General features: G+C 63.9%; 1 protein-coding gene across 20 annotated transcripts in view; it reads right to left on the bottom strand.

The window, feature by feature from the left end:
- Positions 1-15084, bottom strand: part of NFASC (neurofascin) — a 176032-nt gene that overhangs the window by 37073 nt on the left and 123875 nt on the right. For 15 of the 20 annotated variants that reach the window (XM_070055159.1, XM_070055168.1, XM_070055160.1 and 12 more), the window contains 12 exons: positions 14032-14143; positions 11875-12059; positions 10701-10832; positions 7643-7786; positions 7168-7279; positions 6734-6900; positions 6078-6225; positions 5172-5296; positions 4310-4354; positions 2947-3048; positions 2521-2718; positions 786-856 (listed from right to left, as the gene is read on the bottom strand). In XM_070055159.1, the coding sequence (XP_069911260.1) occupies positions 786-856; positions 2521-2718; positions 2947-3048; positions 4310-4354; positions 5172-5296; positions 6078-6225; positions 6734-6900; positions 7168-7279; positions 7643-7786; positions 10701-10832; positions 11875-12059; positions 14032-14143 (1541 nt within the window). The remainder of the gene's footprint in view (positions 1-785; positions 857-2520; positions 2719-2946; positions 3049-4309; positions 4355-5171; positions 5297-6077; positions 6226-6733; positions 6901-7167; positions 7280-7642; positions 7787-10700; positions 10833-11874; positions 12060-14031; positions 14144-15084) is intronic. The other 5 variants (XM_070055156.1, XM_070055172.1, XM_070055173.1 and 2 more) reach the window with 1 other exon arrangement.

Below are 15084 nucleotides of genomic sequence, written 5' to 3'. Positions count from 1 at the left end.
GCCACAGCGTCCCTGCTGCCAGTGGACTCAAACTTCCAGAGCTGACCGGATTCTGCCAAGCCCACATGTGTCCATCCCGCCCCCCGACAGGGCTCCCTAAGGGTGGGCGTGGTCCCATCCCTTCCCTAAGGCGGCAGGGGGGGGCAGGATGCGGTCCTGGGAGCCTGCAGGGCAGGTGTCTGAGTCCAGGCCCACAGGAAGCCAGGGGTGGGCAGGCACCCGAGGGCTGCATCTCCTTGCTCCTGTCACGCCTGACAGCAGCTCGGAAGCGTGACTGTGGCCAGGTTTGCCTCGCTCGGACTTGGACATGGTTTGGAAACACATGTCATTTGAGACCACCCCTTCCAGCTTGGGTTTGGGAAATGCAGCCAGTGAGCCAGGACAAAGACGGGATTCTACACCTGTCCTGGAGGGAGACTTCTGCGCCCCGCACCGCATTCCCTGGCTACAAGGGAGGAGCAGGCCAGGCAGGTCTCAGAGGCGGAGCCCCTGGATCCGGTCCCGCAGCCTGGCCCGAAGCCCGTTTCGCTTCGCTGGCGCCCTTTCCGACCTCTGCTACACTGGCAGTCTATGGCACGGCTGCTTCTGTGTCCTCGCCCCCGTCTGGTTCCTAGACACCTGCCCTGTGTGCTTCCCGGCTGTCCAGCTGGAGAGAGGAGCCTGGCTTCTCAGAGAAGAGTGAGCGCCCAAGCCAGTGGACAGCCTGGACCACTGGGTGGCCTCGGGGTCTCGGGGTGCAGGGGCAGAGGGCGGCCAGCTGCAAGGCCCGGGGGTGGGGGACTCACCGTCCACGTGATCTCCATGTTGTTCTTCCTGGTCCCCTCTCCCTTCACGTCACCGGGGTTGGACTCAGGGGCTGGAACCCAAACCGATGCAAAGTTCAAGTCCAATTCATGTCTTTCCAGAACACAGCAGGCAACCCACCGCCCTCCCGGCTGACGGGTCTACTCTGCCTCCTCTCAGCATCTACACACACGCTCTGTCCCAAGTATGGTTCAACTCCCTCCTCAATCACCTTTCTCACTAGAACTTGCTTCTTTCTTTTTTTTTTTTTTTTTTTTTTTTTTTTTTTGACAGGCAGAGTGGACAGTGAGAGAGAGAGACAGAGACAAAGGTCTTCCTTTGCCGTTGGTTCACCCTTCAATGGCTGCTGCGGCCAGCGCACTGCGACCAGTGCACCGCGCTGATCCGATGGCAGGAGCCAGGTGCTTCTCCTGGTCTCCCATGGGGTGCAGGGCCCAAGGACTTGGGCCATCCTCCACTGCACTCCCAGGCCATAGCAGAGAGCTGGCCTGGAAGAGGGGCAACCGGGACAGAATCCGGCGCCCGACCGGGACTAGAAGCCGGTGTGCCGGCGCCGCAAGGCGGAGGATTAGCCTAGTGAGCTGTGGCGCCGGCCGGAACTTGCTTCTTTTTTAAAAGATGAATTTGAAAGATGAGTTAGAGAGAGAGAGGAGAATCCTCCATCTGCTGGTTCACTCTCCACAATGTCAGCAATGGCCTGGGCTGAGCCAGGCTGCAGCCAGGAGACAGGAATTCTCTCCTGGTCTCCCACATGAGTGACAGGGGCTCAAGCACTTGGGCCCTCCTCTGGTGCTTTCTCAGGCACATTAGCAGGGAGCTGGATCGGAAGCGGAGCCCCGGGACATAAACTGGTGCTCATACGGGATCTGGTGTTGCAGGTGGTGGCTTAGCCTGCTGTGCCACAACACCAGCCCCGAGATTCAAAAGGAAGAGAGTCAGAGAGAGAGAGAGAGAGAGGAAGAGAGAGAGAGAGAGAAGGAAAGAGAGAGAGAGAGAAGGAAAGAGAGGGAGAGACAGAGAGAGCTCTCTTCCATCTGCTGGCTCATTCCCCAAATACCCACAACAGCCAGACCAAAGCTGGAGCCAGGTCTCCCGGTCTCCAACACAAGCGGCAGGGACCCAAGTGCTTGAGCCATGGCCATCCGCTGCCTCCCAGGGTGCACGTTAGCGGGAAGCTGGAGTTGGAAGTGGAGCCTCAGCTAAAACCCAGGGGCTCCCCTATGGGACGCGGGTGTCCCAAGCGCATCTTCACTGTCCAACCCCACCTCTCCAGCTAGGAGTTAACCCCCCAAAGCACAGCCGAGTTCTCTTCAGCTGAACTCCCTTGGCAGAGAGCGTCCATCACAAGGCTTTCCACGCTGAGGATGGCCGACAGGTGGACCACGCCTCCTGTCACTGTGTCTCAACTCAGACCGGCTCCTCCCTGGTGGTTAGTACCCAGGGGAACGTCTAGGAACTGGTGCACACCACCCAAGCTCACAAACTTGACGTGCTTGAGTTCTCATGTGAGACCCAGTCACTGAGCCCGCCACACATCCCCACGACCCCCCACCCCAGCAGACAACCAAGGATCAAGGCCACAGGTGACAAGAGGTACTGACCCCGCGACGCAGGGGTGGCCAGCACTCCTTGTGAGGAAGCTGCACCTTGGGGACAATGACCTGCCCACGTTCACGCGGCTTCCAGAACTTTCTCTGGGAGCCCTCGGGTACTCACGTGCCCCACTGGTTCGGTAGCGCTCTGACGGGAGGCTGGGGTGGCTGCTGCCGACCTCGTTGATGGCGATGACCCGGAACTGGTAGTTGACGTACGGGGACAGCTGCAGGACAGCCGAGTTGACATTGCCTGGGAACTTGGAATGGTCATGCCAGACCCCCGGCTGGAACTGGTCCTCTTCAAACTGGACTACGTAGTCTGAGTGGGCAAGGGAGACAGAGCAGCTGCGGGGGCTTCCGGCTCCAGCCCCTCCATGCCAGCGCCCTCAGCCGGTGACAGGGGCACAGGGCCAGCTCTTCCCCCTACACAGAAAGGAAACCTGGGCTCCAGGTGTCCCAGGGACCACGGTAGCGAGGCGGGGCCTGGAGCCAGGGCGGCTCCTCCCAGCCCTCTTTCCCGGCTCTGGGGCGCGGGACGCAGGCTGACCTGTGATGGGGCTGTTGTTGGCGTCCCCCGGGATCCAGGTCAGCCTCACGCTCCGCTCGGCCAGGTCGGTGAGCTCCAGGTCTCGGGGCCGGTCTGGCCGCCCTGGCAGCAGAGAGAGGACACGCCAGAGGAAGTCCTGAGCGAGGTGGCACTTCCTGAGCCAGTGCCCGCCCCGCACGGCCCCACCGGGCCCAGGTCTGCACTACAGCAGGGCCCGGCCCCTGGCAGGCTTGGGGGTTGGTGCGGGGACCCTGCCCTCTGGGGCCAAGGAAGAACAAAGAGGAGGCCCCACATTTCAACATCAAGCCAAAAAGAACATCAAAGGGTGGGAGGCAGGAGACAGGGCACGCGGGACAGGGGGAGAAGCAGTCGAGGGTGCGCGTCCCGAGGGTGTCGGACGAGCTGCCCAGGGATCCTGGACTTCTGTCTCCACTCTTGTGACAATCACCGCCCTCGGTGTGTGCCTGGGGGCAGGGCGGACAGGGAGGGCCAGGCCAGGCGAGTGTCAGCAGTGGGGGCGGTGCTCGGGAGCCCCAGCAGGCTTCCAAATGGGGGGGGGTAGCATCTTGCGGGCTCTAACCCCACTGGGATTGCTTTACAGGGCAGAGGGCCATCCCGGCCTAGGCATAAAGCCACATGGCCAGGGCCAGTGCTGTGGCATAGGGGGTAAAGCCACCACCTCCATATGGGCTCCAGTTCAAGTCCCAGCTGCTCCACTTCCAATCCCGCTCTCCGCTATGGCCTGGGAAAGCAGTGGAAGATGGCCCAAGTCCTTGGGCCCCTGCACCCGCGTGGGAGACCGGAGGAAGCTCCTCACTCCCGACTTCAGATCTGCGCAGGTCTGACCATTGCGGCCAGTTGGGGAGTGAACCAGCAGATGGAAGACCTTTCTCTCTGCCTTTCCTTCTCTCTCTGTGTAACTCTTTCAAATAAATAGATCTTAAAAAAAAAAAAAAGCCACATGGCCACTGGCTGGTGGGGGAGGGGGGACGGGAGGAAAGAGCTGTGCCGTCCTCCTGCTCCCTGAACCGGCTGTTCCCAGGTGGGTGACCAGAGGTACCTGGAGGACCAGCCCCGCACGTGTGTGAGCAGGTGCAGGGTGGACCCTGCGTGGACAGAGAGCAGACACGGTCAGGCTGCCCCAGGGGCGGCCGCCGATGATGGGGTGACCTGAGCATGGCTGGGGCCAGGCCGGGAGGGGACGGGCGCGGGGAAGGCATCCAGGCTCCACCTGGCTCCACCCGTAGCAGGGGCCGGGCACGCTGGCTCGGAGGGCGGACACGAGCACCCAGGCGGCCCTTCCACAGTGCCTTCCTCCTCCTGGAGCCCACCCCCGTGCCTGGCCATGATTAGTACAAATTACCTTTGGGCAGGGCAGCCAAACGGTTAGTTGGAGTGGCCTGATCAGCTGCAAAGGTAAGACGGGTTATCCAGGTTAGCAGGTTAGCAGGTTAGAAGGATCTGGAACGGGGGCCCCAGGTAGCCGGGACGAAGGCGGTCCAGGCCCTGCTTCCCCCTCCCTTCCACGGGCCCCGCCCTCACAGAGGCCTCCATGGCGCCTCCACGGCTGGGCAGGAGCTCCGCTTCCCTCCCGCCCTCATCCACACCACAGCCATCAGCCACGGCGCCTCCACTGCGAGGGGATGGGGGCAGGGGTGGGGCAGAGGGCGGAGGAGGGGAGGGGCGGGAGGGGCTCTGCTTCCTTCCTGGGTCTGGGACGGCCTGGTGGGGCATCTGGCGGGGCAGGAGGACAGGCAGTGCCATCATCTGGCTCAGTGAGCAGAGAACTGGGAAATGGCACCAGAGTGGGGAGTGGGCGGGGGGGGGGGGAGGGGAGGAAGGCCAGTAGGGTGGAGGGGTGTGTGTGGAGAGGAAGGGGGGATGGAGGGAGGGGACTGAAGCAGGATCCCAAACCTGCTGTGTGCAAACCCCCTGTGCTTTAACGCTGGGAGGGCTGAGCTGGCTCAGGGGTGCGGAGCCAGCCGTGAAGGAGGGACAGGCCTCCCTCCGCTGTCCCCATCGCCAGGGTGCCCGGAAGCTGGGATGTGGGGGCGTCAGTGGCTCTAGCAGCGGCTCCAGCACCGCCTGCTCAAAGAGGCAGCTTCCTGACCCTGAGGTCAAGGGGCCAGAGGTCTCCTCGCCGGGCCAGCCCCAGGGGCAGGTGCTGCCCGTGGGACGCCTGAGGCTGGAAGGGGGTCAGGGCCAGCGTGGGCTGCAGCAGTCACCTAGCACGGTGAGGTAGGCCTTGGCCAGATCCTGGTCCAGCTCAGTGCTGGCGACACACGTGTAACTGCCCTGGTCCTTCTCGGCCACCCCGAAGATGGTCAGCGAGTCATCCTCCTTCTTCATCCTGCGAAGGTGCGGTGGGGATGAGAGGAGGACGGCGGGTGGGGGCGGCTGGGGGGCGGGTGGGAGCAGGGTGCTGCTTTCTCCCGGGCAGGGGGCCGAGGCCAGTGCTGTGCTGAGACAGGCAGGGCCTTTACTGTCACCACAGGCACTTCCAGGCTTGAGGGGCGGAGCTCACGTGGCCTGGAGCTGTGTCCTGGCCCATGCCTGCCTCCGTGGCTTTCCTGGGCTCTGCGCTCCCTCCCCGCACCCCGCCCCAAACCAGGGCACCGCCAGGCAGGAGCAGATCGGGGCCTCTCCCCTGCCTCCCTCGTGCCTCTGCCCGTCTTCAGCCCAGTGGCTCCCCTCCGTCACCGGGCTCAGGGGAGCCTGTCCCAGGCCCCCTGGACTGTCCCCCAGGGGAGCAGGGTGAGCCGGTGACATCGCTGTGTGCAACAACGGAGGGCTGCCCACCCTAGCCACGCTCAGACATGGCTGGGAACTGCGGGAGCCCGGGCCCGACACCAGCCCCAGGACAGAGGCCGCTCCCAGGGGTTCTCAACCCTGCCTGCAGGCCAGGGCCTTTTACCTACTTTTAACACCTGGGTCCTAGTGTGGGGCGAGGGGTTCAGCAGCCAGCCTGGGGCCCAAAGCTAGCTGGAGTGGCCAACCCTGCCCTCTGCTGGAGAACACGAGTACTGCAAGCAGGGCTGCCAGCAGGGTACCTGGAGCAAGGGGCGCTGGGGGGCAGAGAGGGGAAGAGGGAACAGGTGTCCGGCACCAGCAGTGATGCCCCAGCACCAGACCTGTTGCTGATGTACAGCGGCTCCTCGTCCTTCAGCCAGGACACGGTGAGTTTCAGGGAGGGGTCGTGTTTCACACGGCACTCCAGCTGCACCGTGGTGCCCCTTTTGGCCACCTGGTCCTCTGGCATCCGGTAGATCCTGGTGGGGTCTGCAGAAAGCCCAAGGAGCTCACCAGGGGTCTCCTCTCTGCCCAGCACCCCCATATGACCATGGCGGGTGATCCCGAGGCCCCGGACCAACCCTGGGAGCTGGTGGGAACCGGGGTCGGGGCTGGCGGGGGTCACAGGGAGGAGTTTCCAGATCTTTCCATCTGGCTCGGGAGCACACAATGGGGCTTCTGGGGTGGCAGTGGGAGTCAGTGCGGACAGCAGCTTCCCTCCCCACCCTCCTTGGGGCAGGCTGATGGCAGAGTGAGTCAGGGACCCAGCCCCTGGGGAGCTGGGAGCCTGGGGGGATGTGCAGGTGCTGAGGGCCCGTGGGGGGTCAACGGGAGGCGGTGTTTCCCACGTGAACACCACACGTGGTCCCGGCCGCGCCTGGGAGGCGGTGTTTCCCGCGTGAACACCGCACGTGGTCCCGGCCGCGCCTGGGAGGCGGGGTTTCCCGCGTGAACACCGCACGTGGTCCCGGCTGCGCCTGGGAAGCCAGGCCCTCACCTTTGACCTCCAGGCGGACCTGGTTCTCGGCTTTGCCCAGGATGTTGGTGGCGACGCAGGTGTAGATGCCCTGGTCCTCCTTGCGGATCATCTTGATCTCCAGGCTGCCGTTCTCGTGCACGTGGTAGTTGCCGCCGTCCAGGTTGCTCCCCTGCCCATTCTTAAACCTCACGACGGAGCAGCAGAACACACGGCGTACTGAGAGGGGGCTGCCGCGGGAGCCCCGGGCCAGGAGGCCGCACCCTGAGCCTCTCGGGGCCTCAGTTTCCCGCTCTGCACACGGAGGGGCTGACCCAGGTGGTCTGCTGTGCTCTGCCCAGTTTTGGCCCTTCGGGGCTCTCAGGTCTCGCTGAATACCCACGACAGGCCAGCTGAGGCGGAGCAAGGTGAGACCCGTGACCCCGCCAGGGGAGGCCTGACCCCCTGCGACTTACCATCGGAGCGTGGGGATGGGAGACCCGAAGAACGGGCAGTCCAGCCGGGTGCGGTTGTACAGGATCACTCTGATGAGCTGGTTCCGGGGTGACAGCATCCGCGGTGGCACGTCTGAGGCGAGAACCGGCACTGGCTGCGGGGTCTACCTCTCCCCCTGCTTCCCCCTGGACCTGGCGCCTGCACGCCTCCTCCTCGCAGCATCTCTCCTCCCCCCTCCAGGAGGAGGCTCACCTATTTGCCCCGCCCCCCAGCTTCTGCAAGGGGCTTCCCCAACTTATCCAGCAGATCCTCGAGCTGCCCCTCCACAGCCCTCTCCTGGCTCAGCAAGGCCAGGAGCCACCTCCCACCCGACACCCCGAGGGTGAGGGCGAGTCCCCCGTCCCGCCAGCCTCTCGCTCGCCCTGCTCTTCGCTGGGAGGAAGGCACACCCAGATCCTCACGCAGCCCCGGGCAGACCGCTGTGGGGGCGCTCACCCAGCACGCTGACGAAGGCGTTGGCCAGCAGGTAGCCGTGCTCGTTGGAGGTGTTGCACTGGTACACGGCCCTGCTGCTGATCTGCGTGTCCCGGAAGATGATGGTGTCGCCGGCCACCTCGCGGTTCGGGTTGGGCGGTGCCGCTACAGGTTGGAAAGAGACGCTTCTCGTGAGCTAGCTGCAGGCCGGGCGGCGGGAGACAGGAGGGGCTCTGGACGGGTCTCCCATTAGAAAGAGGTAGCGCTGGTCGGTTCCCGAAAACCTGGCCTCACCACTGCTGAACGTGGGCCCTTGCAGAGCCCTCCTGGAGCCTGTTTCTCCGTCTGTCCCAGGGAGTGCGAAGCCCTGCTCGACCCACACGCGGCTGAGCAGCTGTGGGGGAGAGCGAAGGCTCCGGAAGGGGACAGGGGTCGAATTCTGGCCCCAACACCTACGGCCATCTCTGAGACCTCGGCTTCAGGCTCCTTGTCAGCAGAGCAGGACACCCAAGCGGTTTGGGTGAAGGTAACTTGAGAGTTTGTCATATGTAAAACGCTTAGCAGGAGGTGCGGTAGCACTGACGGACGCTGCTATTGCCCTTTTAATCCAGCGTGCACATATTTCAATGTTCTGCATAGTGCAACAGACAAATGGAGAAGATCAACCCCTCCCCCACCCTCTGCAGACATTCAGAGTTAGACCTGGGAGCCAGGGCCTGCTGGAAACAGAAAGGGTCCTCCTAATTTTTTTTTAATACTTTATTTATTTGAAAGGCAGAGTGACACACACACACACAATCGTCCTACCCACTGGTTCACTCCCTAAGTTGCCTCAACGGCCAGGGCTGAGCCAGGCTGCAGTCAGAAGCCCAGGAGCTCCATCCAGGTCTCCCACGAGAGACCCAAGCAAGTGGGCCAACTTCTGCTCTTTCCCAGGAACGTCAGCAGGGAGCCGGATCAGAAGTAGAGTGGCTGGGACTCGAACCAGTGCTCCGATGTGGGGTGCTGGTGTTGTAAGTGGTGGCTTAACCTGCTGCACCACAACGCCAGCCCCAAGAGTCCTCCTACCTGCCCAAGCTCAAGTCTCCCCAGGAAATGTACCTGGACTCCGTGAGGACGTCACTCTCTCAGTTCTCTGGGGCCGCTGGCTGTGGGGTCTCGGGCCTGCCCTCCTGCCCACTCTGGCGCTTGGGGCAAGCCAGGAATCTCAGCTCCATCGTCCATGAAACAGGGAAGAATCACCCCACCTGTGCCCACTGCCACCCACGGAGGGCTCAGATACAGGAATGACAAGGAGCCGTCGACACAGCTTTCCAGGATGCTAAAGAACGGCCACGTTCCCCATCGTGAATGCCCAGCAGGCGACTTTCGCCCTGGGCGCTGCAGCTGAGGCTGAGATGGCTCACTGAGTCTCACGAGCTCACTCAGACCCGCAGCGGGCAGGGATGCAGGAGGGGGCAGGAGTCTGGCCCTGCGGGCGCCACTCCACAAACAGCAGGTCTGGGCCAGGGACTGCGGAAGCAGCAGAGGACAAACAAGACAAGATCAGCATCTGTGTCGTCATCCGTCCCCGGGCCCCGCTCAGCAGAAAGGTGCCGAGAAAAGCCAGGCCAGCAACTCAGCGCCTCCTGGCCCAGTTCGCAGGGAACCAGCTCTCCTGGCGGGCGCTCCCTCACGGGCTGCTGCGGAGTGGCAGACAGGCGATCCTTCCGGACCATGGCTCTCGTCTGCGAGGCCTGGGCTGTGCTGATTTAACGATGTCGCAGTGTAGCTGGCACCACTGTCTGACTCTGAGAGTGCCCCGGGGACAGAGGGACCTGCACAGGGCAGGCTGTGTCCCCGTTTCCACCTGCAGCCAGGGTCACTGTATTTCCCGGGGACGGGGCTGGGGGTCCCGCAGTCTCACCATAGCCCATGGCGTCATCACTTAGCAGCTGTGTGCTCTTGGCACTCGCTGTGCCAATTGCAGCCCCATTTCTCAGTGTGAACGTCTGAGATTTGAGACGACAGGGCTCCAATGCTAGGCACACGGTGAACACCGCCCAGGCATATTCTCAGGGCTGGGTGCTGTGGTGTAGCGGGTAAAGCCACCGCTTGTGGCACCAGCATCCCATATGGGTGCTAGTTTGAGTCCCGGCTGCTCCACTTCTGGTCCGGCTCCCTGCTCAGGCGCCTGGGAAAGCAGCAGAAGATGGCCCAAGTCCTTGGGCCCCTATACCCACGTAGGAGACCCACAGGAAGCTCCTGGTTCCTGGCTCGGTCTGCCCCAGCCCTGGCTGTTGCTGCCATCTGAGGATTGAGCCAGTGGGTGGAAGTTCTCTTTATCTCTCTGTCTCTCCCTCTCTCTGTATACTCTGCCGTTCAGATAAATAAAATAAATCTTTCAAAAAACAAAAGGCATGTTCCCGGCTCCCCTCTGCCTGTGCCCACCTCTGCACTGGCATCTACAGGCAGTGCTCCCAAGCCAGCTCCTGAATTCTCTCTGCTTTTGCCCCACTTTGCCGGCATCCTGTTTACCTCCCCTCTGAGCCCTCAGAGAAAGACATGGCAGGACACGCAGGAGAGACTTTGATGTGAAAACGTGACCGAGACCCCCGCTGCGAGGGCCCAGGGAGTCTCCACCCCATCCACGTGGGCAGGCCCAGGCCTTCCCACCTCTGCACCTGCTCGATCATGGCACCTGTGTACCTCTGTGCTCCTGGGAAGTTCTTCTTCCTACCCAGCCCCACCTCGGCAGACAGTAGGACTCGATTAACTCATGACAAGGAGTCACTCTTCTACCTTTCGGGGCTCAGCCAGCACTCAGAGCCCAGACCCTGGGAGAGGCAGCCACAGTCCCCAGACTCGAACTGGGCCCTGCAGACCCCCGAAGCCTGGACACACAGCCAGCGCCTGCCGGCCTCCAGTTCTCACACACACAAGAGGCAGGGATCTTAGTGCTGGAGAGGCCCCCGGAGCTGGGCTCGGAGAAGCTGCAGCCACCAGGACCCTCGTTCCCTCCACTTCCAGCCAGGGCCGGCAGTGCAGGGGTCTGCAGTGTGACAGTGGGCCGGGGGAGGGGGGGCGGCTCATGACTCACACTGCAAGGGCTCCCCGTTCACCATCCACTGCACAGTGGGCTTGGGGTTCCCATTGGCACGACACACCAGTCTCCCATCCTCGCCCGGAGCCAGGACCAAGTTCTTGGGTTCATCCAGCCAGTAGGGAGCAGCTGGAAGACACGGAGGGGGCAGGCAGGGGTGTCAGGCAGACTCGTGCCAGGACGGCCGGGAGTCCCGAGTCGCAGCCCAGGCCTCCCTGCCAGGCCGGGCTTGTCCTCACGGGAAGGCTGGGTCCAGCCTGCGCATGGCTGGCCTGGCGGCACGGATGCTGACCGCGTCACAGAGCCCTCAGTGGGGCTGCTTGGCAGAGCCCCTGGAGCACCCTGGAGGCTCCTGCCTGCCAGGGCCCGCTGACAGCCCAGGCTGGTGGAGGGCTCGGGGGCTGAGACGCACAGCCGGGAGCTCCAGCCGCTGCGGGAAAGGTGGCGAAGCGGGCACCGGGTCAGTCTCTGCGGATCTCGGCCACTCCTGCCACCATCAGCCCACCCAGGAGCGGCCTCGTTTCATCCTGTTAGCCCCAGAACCTTGGGGAGACAGTTCCTAGCAGGCCAGCCCTTCCGACTGTCTGGAAAATTCTGTGAATAGCTGGAATTTTTTTCTGACAAGACAGTCTTTGGGTCAGTTTCCCCAAAGGCCAAGAATCCCCTGGGTTGTGCGTGAAACCACGGCCATGAGATCCACCAGGGGGCGCCGAGGAGACGCTCGCTCTCCGCTCTCTCTGACCCCCACCATCCCACCACCCACAGCTGGGGGCCGGGCATCGAGGGAAGTCCCTCGGCCACGAGGACTCCCCATTTTTAGAAGCAGCACAGTAGCACGTATGAGCACGCAGACGGCACGGGGCTAGGACGACACGTCGCAAACAGCGATGCAAAATGAAACACGGGAAAGGCGGGTGGGCTCCCGACGGGCCATGGGAAGAAATGCACCTGCCGAGGGGGCCCCAGCACCGAGCAGTGCCCGGCGGTGGGCAGGGTGGGCAGGGTGGGCTCCTCCCCTCAGCCGCCCCCTCTCCCAGGTGCACTCCCTCCCTCCCACCCACGGCAGGTCACTGCTGGCCACTAACCGCTGTGTTGCAGCCTCCCCCGGGGCAGGGCGGGCCTGGTGCTCAGGGCGGCCAAGGGATCATAATGAGAAATACACACAACGTACCCTTTACTCTCACCGAGATCGTGTGCCGGATGCTGCCCATCTTGTTGGAGGCCAGGCAGAAATACTCGCCGGAGTCTTCCTCGGAGACGTTGGTGATGCGCAGGGCCTTGTTAAAGTTCTCAAACTTGGCCTTGTCCGAGGGGAGGTCCCCGCCTTTCTTGTACCATGCAATGTCTGGTGTGGGGCTAGCAGGAAACACAAGCCTTAGTGCTACACATGGCCGCTCACCACATCCTCGGAGCCTGGCACACTTGTCCTGTGAGACAGGACGCTGGTCCAGAGAGAGCCTGGTGGGCCTAGCTAAGGCCCCCGGGGGTCCTCCTGCACGTGCACACAGGATGCCCGACTGTCCCCCTTCTCATCTCAGGCAGAGATGGCCAGAATCTGCAAAGCCCTGCTGCCTGCGTCTCTTTCTGCTGTGCTGCTGCGGGCACCCACGCGGGGAGAACACAGTGCACCCACCGTACCCCGTGCTGCCAGAGGGTGGCTGGGGACGTGGGCAATACCTACACCCTGTGCTGCCAGAGGGCGGCTGGGGACGTGGGCGATACCTACACCCTGTGCTGCCAGAGGGTGGCTGGGGCATGAGCAATACCTACACCCCGTCCTGCCGGAGGGCGGCCGGGGGCGCAGGCCATACCTACGCCCTGTGCTGTTGGGGGGTGGCTGGAGGCGTGGGTGATACCTACACCCTAGAGGGTGGCTGGGGCGTGGGCAATACCTACACCCAGGAGAGCAGCTGGGGGCGTGGGCGATATCTACACCCAGGAGGGCAGCTGAGGGTGCGGGTGATACCTACACCCTGTGCTGCCGGAGGGTGCTGGGGTGCGGGCAATACCTACACCCAGGAGGGTGCTGGGGCGCGGGCGATACCTACACCCGGAGGGCGGCTGGGGCGCGGGCAATACCTACACCTGGAGGGTGCTGGGGCGCGGGCGATACCTACACCCGGAGGGCGGCTGGGGCGCGGGCGATACCTACACCTGGAGGGTGCTGGGGCATGGGCGATACCTACACCCGGAGGGTGCTGGGGTGGGCGATACCTACACCTGGAGGGCGCTGGGTGCGGGCGATACCTACACGTGGAGGGTGCGGGTGATACCTACACCCGGAGGGTGCTACGGTGTAGGCGATACCTACACCCGGAGGGTGCTGGGGCGGGGCGATACCTACACCCCAGAGGGTGCTGGGGCGGGCGATACCTACACCCGGAGGGTGCTGGGGCAGGCGATACCTCCACTCCGGAGGGTGCTGGGGCGGGCGATACCTACACCCGGAGGGTGCTGGGGCGGGTGATACCTCCACCCCGGAGGGTGCTGGGGCGGGCGATACCTCCACCCCGGAGGGTGCTGGGGCGGGCGATACCTACACCCGGAGGGTGCTGGGGCGTGGGCGATACCTACACCCGGAGGGTGCTGGGGCGGGTGATACCTCCACCCCGGAGGGTGCTGGGGCGGGCGATACCTCCACTCCGGAGGGTGCTGGGGCGGGTGATACCTACACCCGGAGGGTGCTGGGGCGGGCGATACCTCCACTCCGGAGGGTGCTGGGGCGGGTGATACCTACACCCGGAGGGTGCTGGGGCGGGCGATACCTACACCTGGAGGGTGGCTGGGGCGGGGCGATACCTACACCTGGAGGGTGCTGGGGCGGGCGATACCTACACCTGGAGGGTGCTGGGGCGGGCGATACCTACACCCGGAGGGCAGCTGGGGTGCGGGCGATACCTACACCCCGGAGGGTGCTGGGGCGGGCGATACCTACATCCCGGAGGGTGGCTGGGGCGGGGCGATACCTACACCCGGAGGGTGCTGGGGCGGGCAATACCTCCACTCCGGAGGGTGCTGGGGCGGGCGATACCTACACCCGGAGGGTGCTGGGGCGGGCGATACCTACACCTGGAGGGTGCTGGGGTGGGCGATACCTACACCCGGAGGGTGCTGGGGCGGGGTGATACCTACACCCCGGAGGGTGCTGGGGCGGGGCGATACCTACACCCGGAGGGTGCTGGGGCGGGCGATACCTACACCCGGAGGGTGCTGGGGCGGGCGATACCTACACCCCGGAGGGTGCTGGGGCGGGCGATACCTACACCCGGAGGGTGCTGGGGCGGGGCAATACCTACACCCGGAGGGTGCTGGGGTGGGTGATACCTACACCCCGGAGGCGATGCACTCCAGCAGCAGGTCCATGCCGCGTAGCACCATCTGGCTGCTCGAGGTGCCCTGGGGGTACATGAAGCTGGGGGTCCTTTCCGCGACTCCTCGGGCTGCAACAGGACAGAGGGAGCGTGCCTGAGCCCAGCACCCCGGGCGGACCGGGCCAAAGCTGGCGTCCAGAAAGCAGTTGCCTGGTGGATCCCACCAGGTGAAAAGCCCCTCACCAAAGGGCCGGGGCGTCCCTGAGAGCTGGGTGGGGTCGCTCGGGTGCCTCGGCCCCACTGCACACGTGTGCAAGCAGTTCCAGGTTCTGGAAGGATCTGCCGAGAGGAGCCTGGCTTCCCTGAGGGCTCAGGAATTCCTCCCACCCCCTTCCCTGGAGCAGGGATTCCTCCCACCCCCTTCCCTGGAGCAGGGGTTGAGCTGTCTGATGATGATTTGACCCCCTGAGCTTCCTGGGCTGGGCTCCCAGCAGTCCCTGGGGTGGCCTCTGGCCAGGCCATTTCACTGTGGTCCTTCCTCCCCAGACGGGGACGTGGGAGACAGAGCAGGGGTACACAGGGCTGCAGGACAGACGGCCGGCTCCCTGGGACCTGCAGACAAGCAGCCCCAGAGCCCCAGAGCCCCAGAGCCCCAGAGAAACCATCAGCCACGCAGAGGGTTACGAATGGCTGAGCAAAGACTCGGAGAGAAAGAGTGAGCAGAGATGACAGGAAATCACTCGGGGGCCAGGCCCGTTCTGCCTCCTCACTAATGACTTGGGGAGGGAGCTGGGGAGGTGTTAATTGCATGTGAGATGGGGGGTGGGTGGGGGAGGGGAGTGACAGTGGCAGCCAAGATGGAAGGGGGTGGTGTACCCCTCAACCAGGTTTCAAAGGCCAGGTGGTCGCCAGGGACTGATGGTGTCAGGCTCACATCGGGAATAACGTCCCCGTGGGCAGGGTCTTGCCTGTTTGCGGACACCCACGGCAGGACGGACCCCACCTTGCCCGAGCCCCCTCTTGCCACAGCTCTTTACACGGCTCTGCAGCAACCCGTGAGCTGGAAGGGG

This window comes from Oryctolagus cuniculus, chromosome 13 (assembly GCF_964237555.1).
Source record: "Oryctolagus cuniculus chromosome 13, mOryCun1.1, whole genome shotgun sequence".
NCBI classification, from domain to species: domain Eukaryota; kingdom Metazoa; phylum Chordata; class Mammalia; order Lagomorpha; family Leporidae; genus Oryctolagus; species Oryctolagus cuniculus.
This window is presented reverse-complemented; position numbering and strand designations above follow the sequence as displayed.